At 42.1% G+C, this 24,774-nt stretch overlaps 1 protein-coding gene across 1 annotated transcript in view; it reads right to left on the bottom strand.

Annotated features, from left to right (window-relative positions):
• Positions 1–2,002: 2,002 nt before the first annotated feature.
• LOC140907199 (palmitoyltransferase ZDHHC11-like) overlaps positions 2,003–24,774 on the bottom strand; it is a 91,151-nt gene continuing 68,379 nt past the window's right edge. The window contains 3 exon segments of the mRNA XM_073332579.1: positions 2,003–4,422; positions 11,480–11,567; positions 17,685–17,793. Of these exon segments, the coding sequence (XP_073188680.1) occupies positions 4,073–4,422; positions 11,480–11,567; positions 17,685–17,793 (547 nt within the window). The 3' untranslated portion in view covers positions 2,003–4,072.

The following is a 24,774-nucleotide window of genomic DNA, read 5'->3' as shown; positions in this document are numbered from 1 at the left end:
ATATACCTGATCATACTGCCAGGCACAACTACAACATACACTCACAAATCGTGGATAGACTAACAAAAAAACCTGAAGACACCATCCCAGAAACAACTCACCTGAATCCACCTCCTCAGGCCAAAGACTGAGTGAACAGGCATTGCAGTGGGCCTGCGTGCTACAAAGGGTGACGTTTCATCAGGAAGTTTAACCCTGACACACACCAGGCAGGATGCTACAGGTATGGCTTCACTGCAGAGTTAACTTGGGTGCTTGACACCTGGGTCTGAGCATCTGGATCAGCCTAACCTGAGTGAGAGCAGCTACAGTGCAAAGCCATATCTGAGTTACTGAGTCCTCACTGGGGCTGCATTCAGGACTTCTGGGGCCATATCCCATGGTTCTTTGTGCTGCAGTAAATTGAGCCACTCTCATTCTCTCTCAGTGAATTGTGGAAGAACTCTTGTGTCCTTCTGGGCACACAGGCAGACTTATAGGTAGGCATTGAAGGATTATCAGCACTAAAGGAGTTAGCTCACATCCTCAATGCCAAGTGGGCAGGTTACTAGTGAAAGCTGAATCCAGGCTCTAAACCACATCCCCAGATGGGCCAGTGTGAGTTTAAGACATCACCATACTCTGGGGAGACTGTTTGTGTATGGATGGAAGGGAGATAGTGGCAATATCAGCGTAAGAGCCCAAGTTAACTCTGCAGTGAAGACATACCCTGTGGAATGCCAAACTTCCTATTGGCTCTTACAGACTGACTATCTTACACATAGACAGAGACCAGTTGCAAAGACTAAGAGAGACAATATGGCTAGATAGATTATAGCAGTACTATTGCATTTATAAGTTATTTCTTGTTGTTCGTTAAATGAGTTATTTTGAAACCATGAGCTCCTGGAGACATGTGAGTATGTGAGAATCTCAGCTTCCATTTTAGAAGTTTGTTTCTAGCCCTCCTGATTGCAGAGAAAAGCTTGAAAATGTGAAACCTAAAAGCTCAAGAACCTGAAGGCAAATAAATGGAATGCAAAATGTAATATTTTTAAAATATCATGATTTTTTGGCATCTGTTTCATGGTTTTTGAATGGTTGGAATTCACAATACTACAAATGGGGGGGGGGGTATTCTTTTAAGAATATGCCCTCACCAGCCCTAGACGTACAAACCTTATATCACAATGTGGCCCTGATCCTGATTATGTTCCTGTAGTAGAAAAAATAATAATAATACTGTCAATCAGCTGATCTTAACTATCAGGATGGAGCACAGGGACACAGATAATCAAACTCAAACCATACAGGATTAAACTAAGCCAACCCACTGAGCTGCAGCTGGAAATGAATTGAAAGCCAGTGCAGCTTCAGACCATCTAGTTTGGTATCTCAGGAGAACAAAATACTTGCCAGAAAATGTCCCTCTTTATTCCAGTGTCTGTGCAGGGATTTGAGTTGACAGGAGCATTTTTTTAAACTAGATCTGAAAAGGAGTGCAGGAAGTCGTTAGAGGGCATAGATGCCTGATCAGTGGTCATTTCCTGTTTTTATGCATTCTTCTGAAATCAGGAAGCAAATATCCCTCAAAGTACATAATAAAATATTAAATGAGAAAACATAGAACAACATTAGAATGAAATTAACCCATCTGTGACTCTACAACTCCATTAGTTGTTCACTCTGTGTTTGTCTTAAAAAAAAGAAAAGAAAAAAGTGTCCTCAAAGTATACCTAATAATAATGCCTAGCTCTTATAAGGGTACTTTTCATCAGTAGATCTCAAAGCACTTTACTACAGAGGTCAGCATCATTATCCCCATTTGACAGAGGGGAAAACTAAGGCACAGAGGAAGGAAGTGACTTGTCCAAGGTCACCAAGTGGGCCACTGGCATAACCGGAAACAGAGCCCAGGTCTCCTGAATCCCAGGCCTTTGCTCTTTCTATTAAGTCAAATGGACGTAGCACAGTCAGGAAACAGTTTGGTTATAGCTGGGTTGCAGCGAGTGTGCTTGTGGCAGATGTGTCTAGTATTTTAGATATTACCAACAACATTTAAAAATGTTATTGCCCCCTATGTGTGCAACAAGAATGTTGTTTAATAAAATAAAGTTTGAACTTTTAAAACATTTTTACAATTCCTATGAAAAAACCTGAATTTATTGGATGACCATATTCCTTTAGAACAATTCACTTCAACTCACACAAATAATAAAAATTAAATAATCAGCAAAACTCCGCTGTATAAATAAAATATATTTTGCCCATATATAGTGAATTTCAAATATGCCCCTTTCCCTGTGAAAAATATAGGTAGATGTACATTTTCAAAATGAAGATTGATCCTAAAAAGGAAAACTGTAATTTAGAGACCACCACACTAATTGAGAGTTCATTAAAATGTTTCAATATCAAAAACAAATTAGGAAAAAAATCACTTTTTTGTAGACATAAAACAAGCCATTTGAGAAAATGAGAAATAGTTCAAAATACAAGTACAGAGAACTTCATCCATTTTCTTCCAAAAACTGGGTTTGGGAAAAGCAGCTACCTAAGGCAAACGTTTCTAACTGGAATTTTGGCAATTTGTAGCTGTAGTTTTGAGAAACAAGTTATTTTCTTTAAAGCAGTTTGAAATGTGCATATTGAAAACAGACTTGTGATATCTCGGAGACCTGTCATGTTATGCAAAGGCTGATTATTCATCCTGGCTGTCTTGCCCATCTGATCCCTCCAAACCCATCCCACTCTTTGGTCTAGTGCCCTCTCTCACGTCCTCTTCAAAATGGTCCTTGCCCCTTCAACTAGCCTCTCCTCAGCACAGAGGTGGGCAAACTACGGCCTGCGGGTCACATCCGGCCCGCGGGACCCTCCTGCCCAGCCTCTGAGCTTCTGGCCCAGGAGGCTCACCCCCGGCCCCTCCCCTGCAGCCTCAGCCTCAGTTTAGTGTATTAAACTGCTCCACGTAGGAATGTGCTACTGGTAGCAGTTACGGAGAGCAATTTACTACACTACACTGGCGCAACGCTCTGGGCAGCCGGGCAACACTCTGGGCGGTGCGGTTGTTGCGTCACCAGCCACTGGTGCTCTGTACTGTACGGTAAGGGGGCAGGGAGCAGGGCGGGTTGGATAGAGGGCAGCGGAGTTCGGGGTGGTGGTCAGGGGGGGGGGCGGTCAGAGGGCAGGGAATGGGGGGGGGTTGAATGAGGGCAGGGATCCCGGGGGGGCAGTCAGGAAGGAGGGCGGGTTGGATGGAGTGGTGGGGGGCAGTCAGGGGACAGGGAGCAGCAGGGGTGTGGATGGGGCAGGGGCCCTGGGGGGCTGTCAGGGAACAGGGGGGATTGGATAAGGTAGGAGTCCTGGGGGGGGCCATCAGGGAGCAAGAAGCAAGGGGGGGGCAGATAGGGGGTGAGGGCATAGCCTCCCCTAACTGGCCCTCCATACAATTTCCAAAACCTGATGTGGCCCTCAGGCCAAAAAGTTTGCCCGCCCCTGCCTCAGCAGGTGAATAAGCTCATTCTCACTGTCCAGCTGCTATTGACTATTGGCTACTTCTTCAGCAAGAGCTGCTATGATCTCCATGCCAAAGTCCTCTCTCAGTCTCTACAGCCACCCATCTGCTGTTGTGACAAGGCGGATGATGGGGTAGGGCCAGGCAGTAGGAGATGATTACTCATGTGAAGAGTGCAGGCAGGAAGACAGGGTGACTCTGAACAAGGGGAGGCAGAGCTGGATAAAAATTATCATAGGTAGTTATTCCACCTTGGCCCTCAAAGTGGCTACATCCCCTTCTGCCTCTTCTTTCAATACCCCTCAAACAGCTAGCATAAAATCGGGAATTCAGCCATTCCCCAGAAGATAGTCTGTATCAAAATTGTTCACCTCTCACAAGCCAATTGTAACCAGGATATCTGCTTTTCTGAAGGCCATCTCGTCTGCCTTTCTAGATCTGTACTTCTGGCTACTTCCCAATATGAAAAAGGTTCCAGTTGCTCAAGTCTTTATATTAGTATCGTGAATTGGTCTCTGAGAAGTCTGCCTTTCAGTATTTCACAGTACTGCTGTTTCTCAGAATGGAAGACGTGATGCATCAGACTGCAAGGGAACTGTGCGTTGAAATTGGCTCTGAGGAGTCATTTTGTTTTGGTGAAGAAAAAGCGGCAGTTCCACTTTGTGCCATTTCAATGCCTTCTTTTGCCAGTGCTGTCTTTTTGCAATGATTGGCAGATTCCTCTATAGAAGCATCTGGCCTTCCACTTTCAGGGGGACTCAGTACCTGATCGGAGACGGCCAAAGTGTTTGCATTCACAGAACACACTAGAAGAGTGCTGTTCCTTGTGGATTCCTCATGGAGATTTCGCGGAGATGGGATCTGCTTCATGGAGCCAAGACTTCCCCAGTGAGATTCCTCTAACGACTGGTTGCAGTTAGACTGTAAGTCTGCTCAGAAGCAAAGTGAAAATGAATTTTGAAAGTGCTCTGTGGGCTAGCTTTCAAAAGTGAGATTCAGGCCTTGAACATTATATAGCAGTGATTTACTTTTTACTGGCTTTAAAAGCAGAAGAAAATACAGAGTCACAAGTGAATATTTTTGTTCTGTTTTAGTTGAAGTGTTTAAAGAAAAATATAATAGCATTTCAATTTAAGGTAGCCCAATCCAGTGATACTCAGACCGCGGCTCGTGAACTGCAAGGGGTGCGTTAATGTGTCTTCTGCAGCTCTTTGCAGCACATGATAGTAAAACACTGTGTGACTTAATTATTAACCAAAGTTATTAACCAATCAGGATGCTTTTACTATGTTATTAACCAATTAAGTTATCAATTTGCACTCAGTTAACAACATATTTGCTGTAAGAATATATATATGTACACCCTAAGTATTTTCCCAGTCATACTGTTTAAGTATGAATAGTACTCTAGTAAATGAAACAATGAATTCATACTACTGAGGCTCTTTTGGGTAATGCTGATTGCTAATTTGGCTTCTGAACCACTTTGGGCTGAGTATCAACAGTCTAATCATATGTAAGGAGCCAACAAACAGCTGGAAACAGGGGAGTTTGAATAGGAATTTGTAGGAGTTGGGGAAGGGGGGAAGAGGGGAGCGTGTGTGTGTGTGTTTTTCTCTCTCTGTCTCTCGCCAGGAGCTTAGGCGGGAAGGCTATGACAGGCTACAGAGGCAGGAGTGGTAGTGACCCAAGGAATGGAAGAAACAATGTGGATAACTGGATGTGGAAGCTGAGGGATGTACATTATCCTGGAGTGGGTACCTGAAAGGTGCTTTGTTTGGTGTCCAGTGCCGCCTGATAGATCTGATGGAAGAGAAGACTGGAGGCTTGGATCCAGGCAGAAACTATGGCTGAGTTTTGAAGGGGACTTGAGTAGATGATGGAGGGAAGGCAAGTGGAGGCTAAACAGAAACTTCAGAACTTGCAGATGCAAGCTGGATGGGGGAACTTTGAGGGTGGATTGCTGGATGAGGAAAGTGGCCAGTGGAAGCATGTGATAAAAGTATCAGGCAGAGGAAAAAAGACAGGATAGTGAAGGAGAAATAGAGCACAGGGATAGGTTTACTGAGTTGGAATATTAAGAAGGGGCGCAGCAGGCGGTAACAGAAGGTGGAAGGGCAAGAAAGAAGAGAAAAGCGGCTAGTCCTAAAAGAAGAGGGGAAGAGTCAATGGAGACAGCCAGAGTTCAGAGGCCCAGAAGGACAGAGGATGAGTTGCGGAAGATGGCATGTGAGAACAAAAGACAAGGGGTCTTGCAGCCGGAAAGAACAGAAAGAGGAAGGCCAGAGAGCTGCACCAGGAAGAGTCAGATCTACATGACTGGGGACTCCCTATCAAGAAGAACAGACAGGACCGTCACCAGAGCTGATCTGAAGAACAGAAGGGTGTGCTGTCTACTGGGAGTTAAGATATGGGATGTGTACATAGAATCATAGAATATCAGGGTTGGAAGGGACCCCAGAAGGTCATCTAGTCCAACCCCCTGCTCGAAGCAGGACCAATTCCCAGTTAAATCATCCCAGCCATGAGGCTGAAGAGGAGCCTAATTGGAGCAGGAAAGAATCCACTGATTATCCTTTACAAGGGGACAAATGACATAGCCAGATTCTCACTGGAACACATCAATGGAGACTATGCCAAGCTGGGGAAGACTCGGAGAAACGGAGGCTCAGTTGATCTTCAGTGGGATTCTACCTGTCCATAGAGGAGGAGAATGAAGGAGAGACAAGATGATGATGATTAACAGTTGGCTCAAGGAAGTGGTGCCATAAGGAGGGCTTTGGGATGTTCAACCACTGGGAGGCATTCACCAACAGAGGACAGTTCTCATGGGATGGACTCCACCAGAGCAGGGTGGGAAATAGACTGCTGGGATGGAGGTTGGCACAACTGATTAAAAGAGCTTTAAATTAGGATCTCGGGGGAGACTGCTAGGAGATGCTCACGTAATCTCCACGCCCGATTCTAACGTGGAGTGGGAGGAAAATTAAAGAGAGGACCCAGCAATGGAGGAAGGAACGACAGAGGGTAGAAGAATGGACATCAAGAGGAAAAGATTGTTACTGTCAGTGGTATTGGCACCGTCAGGTAGGCGATACTGGCAGGAGAATGACTGTACCTAATTGGGCGAGGAATCTGGGCGAAGCCTAGTACAAACAGTGAAGATGTCTGTACACCAATACAGGGAGCCTGGGTAACAAAATGGAGGAACTAGACCTACTGGTGCTTAAAACCAGATATTATAGGACTAACAGAAACACGGTGGAATAGTAGTCATGACTGGAGTACAGTTATGGATAGGAATGTGCCGTGCAGAAAAGGCAGAAATAAAGGTAATGGTGGAGCAGCAGCACTGTACATTAATGACAAGGTAGACTGTAAAGAAATTGACAGTGATGGAACGGATAAAGTGGTATCTGCTTGTGTCAAAATCACTTTGGGAAAGAAAGCTAACACAGGCTCCACTGTGACAGTGTTTGGAGTATGCTACAGACCCCCAGGATCCAATCTGGGATATGAATAGTGACCTTTAATGAAATAAATACTACAGTGAATTGGTGTGATTATGGATGACTTTAACTTCCCAGATATATAGATTGAAGGACAAGTTCTACTAATAATGGTAGGGCCTAGATATTCCTGGAGTTGATAGCTTACAGATTTCTTCATCAAATCAACATTTTAGATTTAATATACGTAAATTGCAAGGTCCTCATAGAAGAACTGGATGTACAGAACAATCTTGGTTCAAGTGATCATGAGTAATTCAGTTTAAACTAAATAGAAAGAAACAAAAATAGGTCAGCAATTAAGGTCCTTGATTTCAAAAGGGCAAACTTAAAAAAATTAAGCAAAGTAATAAGGGAAATGGAAAGGATCTGAATGTGGAGGAGGCTTGGAAGTCAAAGTTGCAGAAGCTATCTGAAGTCTGCATCCCAAGCAAAGTGGAAAAAAATTCATAGGAAAGGTTGCAGACCAAAGAGGATGAACAAGCATCTCAAACAGATGATTAAGAGGAAGCAGAAAGCCTGCAAGGAATGGAAGATGGGATGGCTCAATAAGGAAAGCTCTCTCTTGAAGGTAATAAAAGCGTAGGGTTAAAGTGAGAACTGCCAAAAGCCAAGCAGAGTTGGACCTTGGAACTGAAATTAAAACCAGTAGGTAATGAAGAGCTATGGGGTAGTGGCAGGGTGGCTAATGGAAATGAGGATGTGGAAGTAGAAGTTACTACCACATCCAAGGTTGAAGTCATTCTCAAACAGCTTAATGGGAGCAATCGGGGGCAGGGGGGCAGGAAAGGGGCAGATAATCTCCATCCAAGAATATTAAAGAAACTGGCTCATGAAGTTGCAAACCCAATAGGAAGGATTTTTAACGAATTTGTAAATTCAGGGGTTGTACCCAATGGCGGGAGAATTGCTAATACAGTACTTATTTTTAAGAAAGGGGGAAAAATGTGATCCAGGAAACTATAGGCCTGTTAGTTTGACCTCAATTGTATGCAAGGTCTTAGAACAAATTTTGAAAGAGAAAGTAGTTAAGGACAAAGAGGTAAACGGTAATTGAGATAAAATACAAAACGGTTTTACAAAAGGTGGATTGTGTCAGACCAACCTGATCTCTTTGACTATTAGCGCTAAATATGCCCAACAGCCTGTGATGGGATGCTAGATAGGGTGGGATCTGAATTACTACAGAGAATTCTTTCCTGGGTGTCTAGCTTGTGAGTCTTGCCCACATGCTCAGGGTTTAGCTGATCGCCATATCTGGGGTCAGGAAAGAATTTTCCTCCAGGGCAGATTGGCAGAGGCCCTGGGGGTTTCGCCTTTCTCTGCGGCGTGGGGCATGGGTCACTTGCTGGAGGATACTCTGCACCTTGAAGTCTTTAAACCACGAGTTGAGGACTTCAATAGCTCAGACATAGGTCAAGGGTTTGTTACAGGAAAGTGGGTGAGATTCTGTGGCCTGCGTTGTGTAGGTGGTCAGGCTAGATGATCATAATGGTCCCTTCTGACCGTAAAGTCTATGAGTCTTTCTTTGAAAAGATAACTGATTTTTTAGACAAAGGAAATGCAGTAGATCTAATCTACCTGGATTTCAGGAAGGCATTTGATACAGTTCCACATGGGAAATTATTAGTTAAATTGGAGAAGATGGGGATGAATATGAGAATTGAAAGGTGGATAGGGAACTTGTTAAATGGGACACTACAACAGATCATACTGAAAGGTGAAGTGTCAGGCTGGAGGTTACTATTGGAGTCCCTCAGGGATCCATATTGGAACCAATCTTATTTAAAACAGTTTTATTACTGACCTTGGCACAAAAAGTGAGAGTATGCTAATAAAATTTGCAGATAACACAAAGTTGGGAGGTATTACCAACAAGGAGGAGGACCGGAAAATGTAAAAAGACCTGGAAAACCTTGAAAACTGGAGTAATAGAAATGGGATGAAATTAAATAGTGCAAAGTGCAAGGTCATGCATTTAGGGACTAACAACAAGAATTTGAAGTTGGGGACTTATCAGTTGGAAGTGTATTGGGCAACCACAGGATGACTATGAGCCGCCAGTGTGATACGGCCATGAAAAAGGATAAAGCAATCATAGTGTGCATCAGGTGAGGTATTTCTAGTAGAGACAGAAGTGTTAGTACCACCGGTGAGACCTCATCTGGAATACTGTGTGCAATTCTGGTCTCCCATGTTTAAGAAGGATGAATTCAAACTGGAACAGGTACAGAGAAGGGCTACTAGGATGATCCGAGGAATGGAAAACCTGTCTTATGAAAGGAGACTCAAGGAGCTTGGCTTGCTTACCTTACCTAAATGAAGGATGAGAGGAGAGATGATTGCTTTCTATAAATACATCAGAGGGATCATCAGGGAGTTATTTAAGTTAAGGGTCCACGTTGGCATAAAAGAAAATGCAGATAAACTGGCCATCAACAAGTTTAGACTTGAAATTAGATGATGGTTTCCAACCATCAGAGAAGTGAAGTTCAGGAACAGCCTTCCAAGGGGAGAAGTGGGGGCAAAAAAACTCCTAATTGGTTTCAAGACTGAGCTTAATAAGTTTATGGAGGGGATAGTATGAGGAGGTTGCATACAATGGTATGTGACCCATCTGCAACTGCTAGCAGCAAATATCTTCATTGGCTGGAGATGGGGCCCTCAATGGAGAGAGCTCTGAGTTAATACTGTTCAGTGAATTCTTTCCCAAGTGTCTGGCTGGTGGATCTTGCTGACATGCTCAGGGTCTAACTGACTGCCATATTTGGGGTCGAGAAGAAATTTTCCCTCAAGTCAGATTGGCAGAGACCATGAGAGGTTTTCACCTTTCTCTGCAGAATGGGGCCTGGGTCTCTTGCAGGTTTGAACTAGAGTAAATGGTGGATCCTCTGTAACTTGAAGTCTTTAAATCATGATTTGAAGACTTCAGTAACTCAGCCAGAGGTTATGGGTCGATTACAGGAGTGGATAGGTGAGGTTCTGTGACCTGCAATGTGAAAGAGGTCAGACTAGATAATCATGATGTTCCCTTCTGGCCTTAAAGTCTATGTGTCTAATGTAATGTTTATTTCTCGACTGTCTATGTTATGTTTTTGAAAAAAGTTGTTCTGTTTTAAGTACAGTAAATCAGAGTAAAGCAATAATGGTGAAACTGACTTGTGATAGTTGATAGATTTTCAAGAATTATGGTAAAATATAAAGTTTTAATTTTCAGAACCAAAAAATGTCATTTGTGACGAAGTATACCATTGTGGAATTATTTTTCTACAGAATGCTAAAATGCAGATTTTTGGATACTAGTTTTGTTACACACTCATAAATCTCACTGTTACAGTTGCAACAGAGCAAGTAGAATCATAGAATATCAGGGTTGGAAGGGACCTCAGGAGGTCATCTAGTCCAACCCCCTGCTTAAAGCAGGACCAATCCCCAATTTTTTTTGCCCCAGATCCCTAAATGGCCCCCTCAAGGATTGAACTCACAACCCCGGGTTTAGCAGGCCAATGCTCAAACGACTGAGCTATCCCTTCCCTGTGTAGTGATGATTTTAGCAATGAAAATCTATTTGTCAACTCTAACCTCTCTGTGTTATATGATACACCTAAAATATTTCTTATATTTACAATAGAAATAGCTTCAGTAACTTATCTGTTGGAAAACATTGACTTTAGCCAACAATAGCAAATTTGTACTAAAAATTGATTTACGAAAGAAAATGAACAAATCATACATGCATAGGAATAACTTTTTTAAAAGTTATCTTAGTAAGGATGTTCAAGATAAATTCAGCCCTGGTGGAAATCTATGCAACTCCAATGAAGTCAACAGAGTTGAACCCAGTTACACCAGGGCTGACTATGGGCCTCAAAATGTCTCCTAAAAATACCGAAAGTGATTACCCCACATTAGCCAACCCCATTTAAAGTTAGAAGAATGAAAAATGCATTAAAAACAATCCATTTTACTTTGACATTCTTACAAAACTGGATTTTCTACAAAGAAAAAATACTTCTTGGCTAAGCCTTATAAGAAAGGTGGTACCCCATAGCAAATATCATGGCCGTTATAAACTTGGTTTTCTATAAAAAACCCACACAAACCCTGAAAGATAATTAACTATAGTGTTGCTAGCAAGTCCCTCAGCAATGACTATAATGCTCAGCTGTCAAGCAGCACTGGAATACAGTATTTGCTGTGGTGATCAGGAGATAGTACAAGAATACATTATGTATATACATACATCAGTTATGTTGTCAGTATGTGTCCCGGTTAAGATTAGGTTAAATGAATATTTAGACCTTAGAGGGAAAAGCTGCACAGTAATTTTTCCACTGAATGCATCCGATGAAGTGATCTGTAGCTCACGAAAGCTTATGCTCAAATAAATTGTTAGTCTCTAAGGTGCCACAAGTCCTCCTTTTCTTTTTTAGTAATTCTTCTGTAATTAAAATCAAGTGTTATAAAAAGGTCTTACCTCCAAAGTCTGCCATTTCAGTATCACTTATTTCCTTGTTCTGATGAATATTCTCACACAGAGTTTCTTTAGTCCTTTTTGGCACGGTCTACAAAAAACAAATCAGATTCGTAAATTAATCCCAGCTATAGATTGCCAGGTCACTTGGGCGGAGTCTAATGCCAATATAGCATGCCACTGCGGTTTTTCAGAATGATGAAGGCCTCTCCTCTAACAGCCTCTCAGAAGTTTTTCCAAGAGACTCACGGAGTATGGAAACCAGGAGTCACCTTGATTTAAATTTTACATTGAGCTTTTGCCCAGTATGCCCACTATCACTACTGTTTAGCACGATGGTGATCTCCGCAAGTTATAGCACAGCAGGTACATAGGAGCACAGGCCCACTGGTCGGGTCTAGTATGGGAATTCCTGTCTGACAGTGGCAGGATACAGCATGCAGCAGTGAGTCTCAGAGCCCAGGTCGACAGATACGGGACTGCAGGGCTCAGGCCACCACTCTAAAAATAGCTGGATAGACACTGCGGCTCAGGCTTTATCTCCCATTCTAAAAGCCTAGCTAATGTACTGTCACAGGTTCTCATTACTAATATAAACGTCTTATCCTTTTTGAATCCTGCCCCCATCCCCTCTGGGCTGCTGTGAGAGGCAATGTGGAAAGCTCTCCACTGCTCCTCTGCCCTCCATTGTTTGTATCTTCACCTCCCAAGAACATCACCAGCATGGGCGGGGGGTGAATCGCAGGTTTGGAGAGGCTTGCCCCTGGCCATCTCCCTTCCCCCACCGGAGCCCAGAGCCCCCCATCCCCGACAGCCCCAGGCTGCCCGAGTGACCCCCCCCACCAACCCCGGAGCACTTGGTGGGTGGGCAGACAGTGTGGACCCCAGCCCCGGAACGCCCGGCTACCGCTGTTCAGAGTCCCGGGCTGCAGACTGGCTCCCAGTAGGCCCAAACTGGGGCAAGGGCGCTGGAGCCCTCCCAAAAGTCGAGGGGGCAGGGGCCCCCACATGAGGTGGAGGCAAAAGCAGCCCCCTGCCCATGTCCCAGGCCACCTGCCCAGGGCAGGTGAAGGGACCCCAGCTCCCCACACGGTTCTCCCAGTGGCTGGGCTGTGGCTCCGAGGGCCCCCACGGCCCGAGCCGGGTCAGGGAGAGCCGCACGGGCAGCTGGTGTGGTGTCGCAGACCCTCCTCCTGTTCCAGGTAGCTGGGGAGCCTGGCAGATGGGGATACAGGCTGGGGGCTGCCCCACCCGCCCCACACATCCCGAGAAGGTGGAGAGTCCCGCTGCAGCTCCCCACAGCTGCCCGGGTTCCCCAGCCAGGTTCCATGCTGGCCTGGCAGGGGTGGAGCCTTGGTGGTGAAGAGGCCCCCAGTTCTGGTGCCACTGGCCCAGGGCCCCAGCCATGTGAGAAGGAAGAGCCACAGCGGAGCATGGCGGGAAGCAGGAGGGAGTCTGGGGGTGGAGTGTGGGCAGGGCTACGCAGGCCGGTTGGGTAGGCTTAGCCTTCCCCGCCTTTGATACCTACCGCCCATAATCACCAGTGTCCGCCTTTGCAACTTATCAGGGCTGTTCCCAGAAGCAATGGGAGGTCAACATGATTCATGACAGTTCTGACACTTTTGCCCACAAGAATCTAAATAGCAGAAGTGAAACTGACCAATGTCTTCTCATCTTTACACAGCTGCTGCTTACAAAGCTATGAGCATCAGTAGATGCACTGGGGCTGCTTGTGGACAGCATTGCATCTGTTGTATTCAGATGACATTTGGAAACTTATTTTCATTTTCTAAAAGGTCCTTATGGTTATGCAAATCAAGTTCTGGAAAAGGCATGGCAAGGGAATGAGTGGATTTTTCAAGCCTTATCAAGATATGGGGAATTTATCTATGCAAAGTTTTTTAAAAAATCAGAACTGGCACACACAGAATTAAGTGATAGTATTACTTGCATGATTACTACTTTTACTGTAATACTTGGCATTTTTTTTTAGTCTTCACATATTTCCAGTAAAGAGCTGTCCACAGACTTCTACCTTTCCTTATCTCAACAGTCATCAGAAAAACATGTGGCTGCAAAAATAAATAGCTGTGAATAAATTAGTGAACAATGAACGGCCCTTTCATGCTAAGGTCTGGAACACTTTATGGTTTGCTTAACTGTTGGGAAAGGGACTATCTACAATAAGTTTGCTATGACAACTAACAGACTGTTTACTTATCCTTTCTTCCCTTTCCATTACTCTTCAATAATATTAACATCTGATAAGGATGAAAAATTAGAAACTATGTATAAACTAACACACCAGATTGTAAACTTTTCAGGGCAGCAATTGTGTGTCTTCTTCGCGGGTCTGGAAAGTGTCTAGCACCCTTTGGACACATCCACAATCTAAAATAATGTTAGGTGAAGATCAGCAAATCTCAAATGTAAGAACAGTTTGCAGACCCCAAGGAAACACTGTTCCCAGGCACTTAAATTCATAAATTTACCCTGTGTAGGAGGGAGCCATATAATTCCCCATTATTTAATGAAGACCAAAGAAAAGCAAGGCAAGAGAGCAGAGGAGACTTCTGTGTTTTTTCCACCTTACTATCCACTTTGATACTGGTTGGAGTGTTTTCTTGTGGCCAGGATACTGACAGCCATTTGCTACTGAAACTTATGGGTTCTCATCAGATCATGTTTACTTTTATGTCATGAATTTTTCTTTGTGCAACAAGTACCCCAGTGAAGGTGTCCAGTCAGTAATTTTTCCATAGTTTAGATGTTTCACCATTTCCTAGTCCTGTCAAGCATTTTCTGTTGGGTGAGGATTAGAGGCCCAGAGCAAGCCCTGAAGAATAGCCTCTATGTGCAGTGTGCCTTATTTCTGAATTTTCTAAAGGCTGTACCAAACAGCATGTAAAAGGTCCAAACTCTAATTCTATAAGCTAACCACCTCAAAGACAGCAGTTCTTTTCTGTGGCAAGAAGGGCATCCTCAACCACAGTTCCATCTCCTTTCCTGTCCTGCTCAACTCATATCTCCCATTTACCTTTGTTGTCTATAACTCTGGAAACATCCTTGACTCTGAATTCCCTTCTCCTGAAAATCTGTCTTATCACTTGTGGTGACTGACTGTCCAGTTACTCACCCCTTTTACAGATTGTTCCAGATCTTAAAAGTCGTTAGCTGCAGTTGGAGTTGGAGAATGAACGTAGGAATGGAGTGGACTTGCTGCAGTTTAGAATAAGGGCCCTAACGCTGTGCTAACTTAGTTCACTTTGTTACAACTGTTGTTTCTTACTCCAGCTGAAATAATTTGCATTTACTTGAAGGCATGACTGACTTCTCTCGATCAGGAGACAAATCACTACCTCCACCACAATGCCTATGTATGCCACTGTCTCTACTCCACCTCTGCTGAAACCCTCATCCATGCCATTGCCATAACTACTGCAACTCCATTATCCATGGCCTACCCAAGTCCCAGATCTCCCGATTCCAGCACAGAGACGGCTGATGCTTTCCTAGTCTTCATGTACAAAGCAGCACCATTTCATCTCCTCACTTTCCTCAAGTAGTTCCACTGTCTCCCCACTCATTTCAGGCTCCAGTTCAAAATACCCATCCTTGCTTATTAAAACCCTAACATGGACATGTTCCAATCTCTCTCTTTGCGTCTGCTTCAACACTTCAACACCTGCCTCCTTTTTGTCCCCTCACACAGCTGGGTCCAGGAGTCTCCTCTCCTGCAGCTCCTCCCATCTAGAGTAGGATTTCACACCACTCTTCATACCTCTTCTGCATTTCTCAATATTTTGAGGAAGTATAGGTTCTGCTGACCATCCCTGCCAGATCATGGTCTCTGTCCTCCTTCCTGAGATACAAAAGCCAGTGGCATGACACCCTGGTTACTTACCTGTTTACCTACCAATGAGAGCCAGCCACCTAGGCTCCAAAGAGATGCCACAGAGAATTTATGGTACAGAAGGAGCACAGGCAACATCTTACACATCTGTATTTTCAAAATAAACTACACATAATGCTCCTGCCTGTTGTACACCTTTAAGGCATACCTTAGAACACAGATGCATAAGGATGGTCATTATTTGTCTTCTGATGCACTTCCTGGGCAGATGGAGACACTCTGCCATAGTGCACCCTAGGTATTCACCAGCAGTCAAGTAACGTATGCGCTCTTATATGTAATGCCTGAACTAAAATACTCATAGCCCTGCCCCCCGGGCTTCAGATAAGTCTTTATCTTCTTTAAATAATCCACAGGAAAATAAAAATCAGTTTAAGACTCTAGAAGAATATTCTCCTAATCCTTGCTATTACACTAATACTACAACATAAAGACAGCTCATTATGCACATGTGCGTACACATGCAAACATACACCAACCTTCCCAGGTAAATCAGTGAGATCAGCGGTTCTCAACTGGGAGTCTGTGGCACCCTGGGGGTCCGCAAGACCTTTCAGGGGAGCCGCAGGGCCCCCTGGCTGAAACCTGGTGCCCCAAGCCCTAGCAGTGGCGTGGGGCAAAAGCTGGGAGCCCTGGCACCTCCCCCCAGGGCTGAAGCTGGGTGCAGCAGGGGAGCCCTAGTGTGTCCTCCCCCCAGGGCTGAAGCTGGCAGTGGTGTGGAGCAGAAGCCAGGAACCCTGGTGCCCCCCTGGTCTGAAGCCGGGAGTCCCGGTGCTCCCCCAACTCCCGCTGAAGCTAGGAACAGTAAGGGTGCCCCGGCATCCTCCCCTCAGGCTGCACCCCTCAGGCTGAAACTGTGAGCAGTACAACGCTGAAGCCCTGAGCCCCAGTGTTGCCCCCAAAAACTGCAGTGCCTTACCCAGAGTGGGGCAGTCCCGGGGGCATCTCCCCCCATCTCCTCTTCCCCGGGTCCTCTCAGGCCCCACGCTCTGGCCAGGTCATAGGTCAGAAGTCAGAGCCAGGCAGTGCAGGGCAGCTGCTCCTCTGGCCGGTGGTGCCATGGAGCCGGCAGTTGTGGCATTCCCCCATCCGCTGCTGGTGCCCGGGGGTGTGGCTGCTCCTCAGCTCCTAGGCCCCTGTGACTGCTCACGGACCTGGCTCCAGGGCAGTGGAGCTTTCAGGACGTAGCCACCGCAGGGGTAATCCTCCCAGCACACAGCCCCTACCTACCCCCTCCCTGTACACTGAGCAACCCCTCTGCCCATGCCCTGCCCCAGCTACCCCCCTCCTTGCACCCTGAGTGGTTTTCAGACTTTTTGAACTGAGTCTCTCCTTTGAGTTCTATTTTTTGGTTGTGTCCCCCTTGGGTGGCCTGCTGAGGTGTGTCAGGGAGTGGAGGTAGCACTCCCTTCCTGGACTGTATTGTGCGGAGCTGGCCCAAGCCCTGCCTGCCCTTCCCCTGCTGCCAAATAGAAGTTAAACTATGCCTATGCCCAAGGCTCCCCCTGCCGTCCCAGAGCCCGGAGTCCCCCTCTGCCACCCCTGCTGGGCCCTGGAGTTTGTATAGCATGTTGAGGGGGGCCTCAGAGAGAAAAAGGTTGAGAACCCCTGAGTTAGATAAAAGGCAAATGTCAATCCAAATAATGGAGGGATCAATTAGATGACAACTTTTCAATTAGAATCCCTTGATCTAAAACATTTAGCTATAAATAAAAATACTACTGAAAGAAAATCTGCAGTTTAATTAGAAGGTTTACAGAAAGGAGAATGCTAGGAGGACAGTAATAGGTAACCTGAACAATACTATTTGCATGTAATCAGAGAATCTCATTACCCACCTTGCTCTGGTTAGGTAAGATTGTTTACTGGCTAATCAAGCTATTTATGGCTAATTTAGTTCATCTCTGCTTATTAGGATTTTTTTGCTGAATTACTACAATGACTGCCACTTTCTCCAAAAGCCTTCTGATGAAATTATGAGAGAGGATAATGACATTAAGGATTTCATAAGGAGACTCCAGTAATTTTATTAACTGGTTTTCATCTCTCTAATTAAAAGTCTTGTGTTCAGCTCTAAAGATTTTGAAAATGGAGGTCGGGGCAGTGGATTATGTGCTACATTTATACTTCTGACTATGTTAAAACTTAGTACAGTGCGCTCCTGCTCTTTTATCTCTGCAAGGCTTGCATCTGCTTCATCTTTTTAAGATGGTCTGAATTCTGATGGTGAGATTCATTGCTGATAAATTAAGATAGAACATTTTTGCTTGTAAGTAATAAATGTATCATCATTACCTCTGGACCAGGAGACAAATTGGTAAAGGAAGCAATATCAGATGCTTCAGTACATATGACACTTGGGTATTTAATGGAGAGCTGTCCAGTTTCCTGATACCGTAGAGCACTAGAAAAAAAAGCAAGAGGAAATAAAAAGAAATGTCAGCTAAAGCAAAGTCAGTTAGGAATTGAATTTCACCCTGATTTTACAGTCTCTATACTCAAGCAATACTTCTATTGACTTTCTGCGCAGGACAAGACTTGATCCCTTATTTGTGAAAGGTGGCTTATGTGCAAGCATCTGGGTATTTATTACTTTTTAGCTAAAAGGTTCTCAGTGCCTACAGTAAAATTTCATTGGTATCCCAGAGTTGCATAACATTCAACAAGTCTGTAAGAACAAATGCCTTTTAAAACATGATTTAACAGAAACCTTCCTTTACCTCTAACTCATCATTAGACATATAAAACTAAGTTGAGAGAAAGTCAATTTCATCTTTTAAACCCAAAATTACAAAATATTTTTACTAGACTTTAATTTCTGAAATGGCTCATTTGAAAGGTCTTTGTCATGGCAAAATAAGTCACTTGATTTTCTCCATTTTCATTCTCTGAGAATATGATTCAATGGTCCAAAAAAGGTAAGAAGTTTTATGTGGAAACTGACCATTTGCTATAAATGTGAAAGAACAAGATAGGCTAATAGCAGAGAAGCGCCACAAGAGGCCACTAATTAAAATGATCATTTCTAGGGCCACTGCATGATGGATATACAAAAGAGAAGAGACGAAATTCTAATATTATGCAGAATACTGGCCAATATATCTAGAACTGGGTGCCTAAAGTTAGGCACTTAAATCCACATTTATGATCCCAGGTAAGCTGTTTGATTTTCAGAGGTGCTAAATACGAATATTTCTGCCTAAAGTCAGCAAGACTTGTGAATGTTTAACTATGAAAATCAGGACCCTTATGTATCTGGATAATTCAGGCAATTCAGTTTGAAAAATCTGGCTGCTTTGCGTTTAGATAGCATCTTTTGTCAAGTGATCTTGAAGTGCTTTGCCTACAGTCATTAAATTTCCTAACACCCTATGGAGGCATTCCATCTACTTTACAAATTGATCAACAGGCACAAAGAGTACCATAACATATATAGACAGTATCCTCTGCTGGCCTCACCACAGAGGTATTCTGCCAGCAATTTAGAAGAAAGCTACAATTCCTATCTTATTGGAAGTAGCGATGCAGAACAGAATCTGGCAGAACAGTGGATTGTGAGAAGATCTCTGCAGTACCACATCTTAATATTATCAGTAAATATCTCTGCAGTTCTCCCACTTCCTTGATCAGAGATAAATTTCATATAATGTAATTTTATAAATACAGTTAAAAGTATGGTATCTTTACTTCCTTGATTGTAGTATACAGTACAGGAAGTAACATTTCTTTAAACAAGTGGTTTTGTTCGGGGCTCCATTGCACATATGCCTCTCTCCTAGAAGAGAATACTTCATACCATTAAGATGCTTAAAACTGTAGCAGGGCAAATTTTCATAAACACTCAATTTTTGCAGTTTCTTTAATGTGTCTTCCCAATCATAAATATGTTTCCCTGATGAGCATGATTAGCTATCCACCTCTGCAAGAATTTAATATTTCTTCCTAATATGCCCTCTGTTTATTAATTGTTTAATTCATGGGTTTTTTTTTATTCTCTTATGTTTCCTTAGCATCAGGTCTGCCTCTTTGACATTTTCTGTAATTCTGTAACAAACAAAGGTGCTGTTAATACACTTTTATATTTGCCTTCCCAAGCAAAACAAAACAAAGAAATGCAGGCTCCCATTTTAAAAATAGACCTTATTTACTAAATTTAGTACTGATTTATTGCAGATACAATAAGAAAAGCACAGAAAGCAAAAGCATCACTCTTGTTAACACAGTTATTCAACTGTCAATTTACGAGCCATGCCAAGGAGATACTATTTAATAAAAGTAAGAGTAGAACCAATTCAAGCAACCACGACGAGAAATTAAACTTAAAAGAAAAACTCCATGTAACAGAAGAGGAGGAAATAAATTTTGGCAAGACTAAAACTGAACAAAACATGTTGCAATTACTCTAATTACTTTAAAAAGTTATTTTAAAATTTACAATTAATAAGTGTGAACAAAAATAAGATTTTCCTCACATAGAGGGCCAGATCCTGGTGAAAACTTGCACCGGTCCATTGAAGTCTATGGAGTAATGCTAATTTACACCAGCTGAGGATCTGGCTTGTAGAAAAAATTATTTGCCACTAACCGCCACTGTATTTCATTGTTCATCAGGCTGAAAATTTGTGTTATTTTATCACTGATGATCTGTTCATTCAATTTAAAGTTACACAACACTTTCCTGAATTAACAAGGCTACCCTTGTAATGTTTTCAGAGTTATGAGAAAGCAGTCCTATAAAACCCGGGAACCAATTTAGTTTAGTGGAGTAGTTCAAGGTTAGTTTAAATCCCCGTGAGATAGAATGTGCTATGAGAATACCTGGTTTCACAGCATTCTGCTCTTACATGTACTTTTGCTGCTGGAGAACATTACATCAGAGTTAACATTATAAAACTGCAGTCCTCCTTCAGTGTTATTCTCTGTTGCTTAGCTATAGCTTCAGTCAATTAACAGTTCAAAGGCAGCCAATACAAAATATTTGGATTTTCATTAATACTTTCCAAGCCTTAAGACAAAGAAAACGCCTTAAAAACAAAGCTTTAAAATAGCAGTTAAGTTTGATATTGACATCAGTGACGCAGAGATTACACATGCCTAATTACAGAGCATGTTTGCGCACACACCTCTGAACACCAGGCTGTTAGATAATTCACATTGTTAATGGCCTATTAGTTTTAATTTTTACAAGCACCTGAAACAATAATTCTTCAAAATACTGACGTTATTTCATCCCCTAAGTATGCTGCTTCAGGTTTTGTTGCATCTTATCGTCGGAGAGTTAAATCAAGCCTACAGGAGTTATATTATTGGAGATTGTGGGTATATTTAGCATAGCACTGCAATAGTCAGGGCCAGTGGAAATTCAAGTGAATAAATGAAATCAAAACTTTGATTCTAGAATTTTTCCATATTTTTTCTGTTTTTAAATTAAATACAAGTTCCAATTCTTCTCTAAACACAGAGAGCTATCAAAGGGAAAATACCATAATTTGTAGAACTTTAAATCAGATGTTTACTCTATAAAAGCACTGAACAATTACAAACACAAACCAAAATCCTGTTATTTCTTTCTGGTGGGGCTTCCCTCTCTATCTATTATTGCACCACTAAAATCAACAACCAGCCATTCAGTTTGTGTCATCCATAGATGTGAAAATATCCACAAAGCACAGGTAAGCATTATTATCCCATTATTATTATCTCCTTTTACAGATGAGGAAACTTAAGAGCAGCGTGGTTAAGTGGCTTGCCCAAAGTCACACAGCAAGTTCATGACAGAGCTTGGAGTAAAACCTATGTCTCCTAGCACACAGTCCAGTGCTATATCAACGGGTCCATGCTACACTTAGAATATAAGCTATTCAGGGCAAGGACTCCTTATCCATTTGACAGCACCTTACAACTGTACAGAGATATAGGAATTTAAGAGACTGCAAACGCAGTTAATAAGATCTACCATTCTACTTCAAGCAGAAGATCCAATGATTTCAGCTCTGCATTTGAAAGCATGATAAAGGCAGAAGAGTCTGGAAACATATTTTTACATTCAGAGTGTTAAATTAATTCCTTTTACAACAACATTAAAAAAGAGAGAATAAGAGAACAGACATAGATGTTAAGTATTGTTGTATATGTTTTAATAGAAAAGATATTAATATAAATGTTAGGGCTCAGAATTTATAATTTATGGGTGAGTGCAGACTTGGCATTCATGGGTGAGTTTATTAATATAATGACTTAATGTTAGGTGGACGGACAATCAAACAAAAAGGAAAAGGGTATTCTGATCACTGAAAAAAGATGTTTCTAGTACAATCTATTTACAGGAAACATGAAGAAAAATTATAAATACCTGAATACTTCTTGGACACAGTTACTATAGGTCTCTGCAGGACAATCTAATAGAAAATGGGTGGCAATACTTTTTTCTAAACACTTCCCTTTTATTGTTTCAGCACAGCGCATAGATACAGAGAACAGATGTATTTTAATTAAGGGGTCCTTGAATGGTAAAACTTCTCAATTTAGCCAATGTATATGCTTTCTATCAAGGGCAAGCTTCTTTCTTTTTAAATCAATTTTTGGGAAAGAGCGATTATTCTAGAGGGGGTTTTAACAAGGTGTTTAATCCCACTTTGGATCAATCGAATATACACACAGGGCATTCAGGAGGAAAAACAAAAAGGCCTGGTGATTGAATAGAGCTTTGTTCTATGACCCCAGTTTAGAATTAAAAAGCTGGAATATTTCCAGAAATATATAGAAGAAAATGACAATGATGGTTATCAATTAAATGTTCTCTGGGATGCTGAAAGGTAATAATAAGGGGGATCCTTATAAATAAAGCATCAGACCTCTGAGAGCTCTTGAAGGAGAGAGTTTGGTTAAAGAACTTTCTGTTTTGGAAGGTAAACATAAGTCTACAGGATCTAAAAGAGTGTATAAAAAATAATTTCAATAAGAGGGAAGATTAACCTGTTACAAACAGGCAAGGATGAGCAAACACTTAAAAACATTAAACAAAATCATGATGAAAAGGACAATAAAGCTCATAGACTTTTAGCCAGAAAGTTAAAAAAGAAACAGGATAAATCAGCCATCCCTCTGATTAGAAATAAAAAGAGATTTAGTAACTGGCATAAAACAGATTTATGAAACATTTTCCACATTTTGCATGTTTCAGAACATCCAAATCCTGAACTTATAAAAAACATATTTGAGAAGTGTGAAACTACTTCAGCTCTTGGGGATGATGTGGCAGCTCTTGGTACGCAGATTGCTGCAGAGGAAGTTGAAGTTGTAATTAAGAATTTAAAATCCAATAAAACTCCAGGTTTCAATTGGTTTTCTGGGGAGTATTATACAGCTTTAAGTGTTGTTTAATGGCATATTGCAGGGGAATGAGATATCAGATTCATGGAAAGGGGCAAAGTCTGTCATTCCTAAAGAAGGAAATGATCTTACCAATTGTGCATCATACTGACCTATTTCTTTAATTCATGTGGATGCTAAAATTTATGCCAACGTACTAGCAAACAGATGGAGTCTCATCAGATATGTTCACTCTAACCAATTTGGGTCTGTTGGTGGCAGGCATCTATCTGATAATATCAGAAGAACTCTGAATTTGATCTATAATGTTAATTCTACCAGTTCTAATGTGCACGAATCTCTTTGGGTGCTGAGGAAGCCTTTGACTAGCTGGAGTGGGAGTAGTTCAGGCAGATTTTGGTAAGGTTTGGTTTTGGAAATCAGTTTTATAGGGGCACATTGGCCCTATATAATCATCCTCAAACGTCTGTTTTGGTTAATGGTCATCAATCCCCTCCTTTTAATTTGAAGAAGCTACAAGATAGGGGGGATAACCGGCAACCCTGATTGCTTTGGCAGTGGAGCCATTTGCAATGAATGTGAGAAACAGATTCCCGGTAAAGGGTATCGAAACGCCTTTTGGATTAGAACACAAAATAGCTTTGTATGCTGATGATGTCTTGCTATATTTGTAGGATCCAAAAACCTCATTAAAAATGACAAAACAACTGACTTTGGAATCTGGGCCGGTTGAGGATTCAGAATAAACTACAAGAAATCTGAAATGTCAATAATTCATATTTCTGAAAAGGTATAAAAACCCTATGTTCAGCGACATAACTTTGAATGGATAAAGAAATCTTTAAAATATTTAGGAATAAATACTATGGAAAAACATACAAATATTTTTAAGGCAAAATTACCCTCCAATATGGAATAAAATACTTGGAGGAATAGAACACATCTGAAATTTGAAATGTCCTTTCAAAGTTATTTTTGTTTCACTCTATCCCTGTCTGTATCCCTGACATGACATCAAAAACATGGCAGGATGTGCTATTAAAATCCATATGGAAAAAAAGAAAGAAAAAAGGGTGGTTCTGTATAAAGGTGTGTATAAGCTTACAAAATGGGGTGAAGTAGCTTTCCCTAATTTGGCTTATTATTATGCATCACAATTAAAAGATGTGATCAACTGGATTAATAACAGACCTTCCAAATAGTGGGTGAAACTTGAAGACTGGAGCCCAAATATAGCTATTCATAGTAATTCGTGGGTTAAAAAGAAACTTAGGTCACTAAGATAATAATTAAAAAATCACCCATTCATGCAGCTGACCATAGCAGCTTTGGACATTTTTTTTTTAATTTCTTGTTGCCAAGGGATTCTTCCTTAGCTACTTTAATTAATATTTCCTTGGAATAAATTCCTTATTATCAGAGTGATTATTCATTGTGAGTAAGAGCTAAGATTACTCAAAATCAAACAGCTGTTCCTGGGTCTTCAGCCAGGTTGTTTGAATATGAATCTGATCCTGAATATGTACAATGTTAATATTTTATTGTACGGTTGCCTTAATAAAAAGAGGGATGGTTTCTAGTTTCAGGCAAGCAAGATAAATCAGGAGTCATGGAAGAAACCAGTCTCAACTTGCCTTCTCTATTGCAAGAAGTCATTTACTCTAACCTGTGCACCCAGTGTGATCTGCCTCCCTCACTACTTGTACCAAATTCCTCCTCTAAACTGGGAACCACTAATGGGGAAGCTAGATTATATCAGGGAGGTCAGGCAGGAGAGAGGAGACTTGGGTTGAAATCCTGGCCCCAGTGAAGTCAATTGGAATTTTGACATGGATTTCAATAGAACCAAGATTTCACTATATGGTGTACGGAACGGGGAGATAAGGCCAACAGCAGATTGCAGAGAGCATGAAGAAGTCAATCACGTTGGGTGGGAAGAGTGCTAGGATAACAAATTGGTTTCTCATTTGGGAGAGAAAGGGAAAGGAAGATAGATTTTAAGCCCTCCAGCGAAGAGCTTTAGGGAGGAGTGTACTCTACTGGGCTTATCATC

This window comes from Lepidochelys kempii, chromosome 2, assembly GCF_965140265.1.
Source record: "Lepidochelys kempii isolate rLepKem1 chromosome 2, rLepKem1.hap2, whole genome shotgun sequence".
Lineage (NCBI taxonomy): Eukaryota > Metazoa > Chordata > Testudines > Cheloniidae > Lepidochelys > Lepidochelys kempii.
Note: the sequence above shows the minus strand (reverse complement) of the source record. Positions and strands in the feature narration are given on the sequence as shown.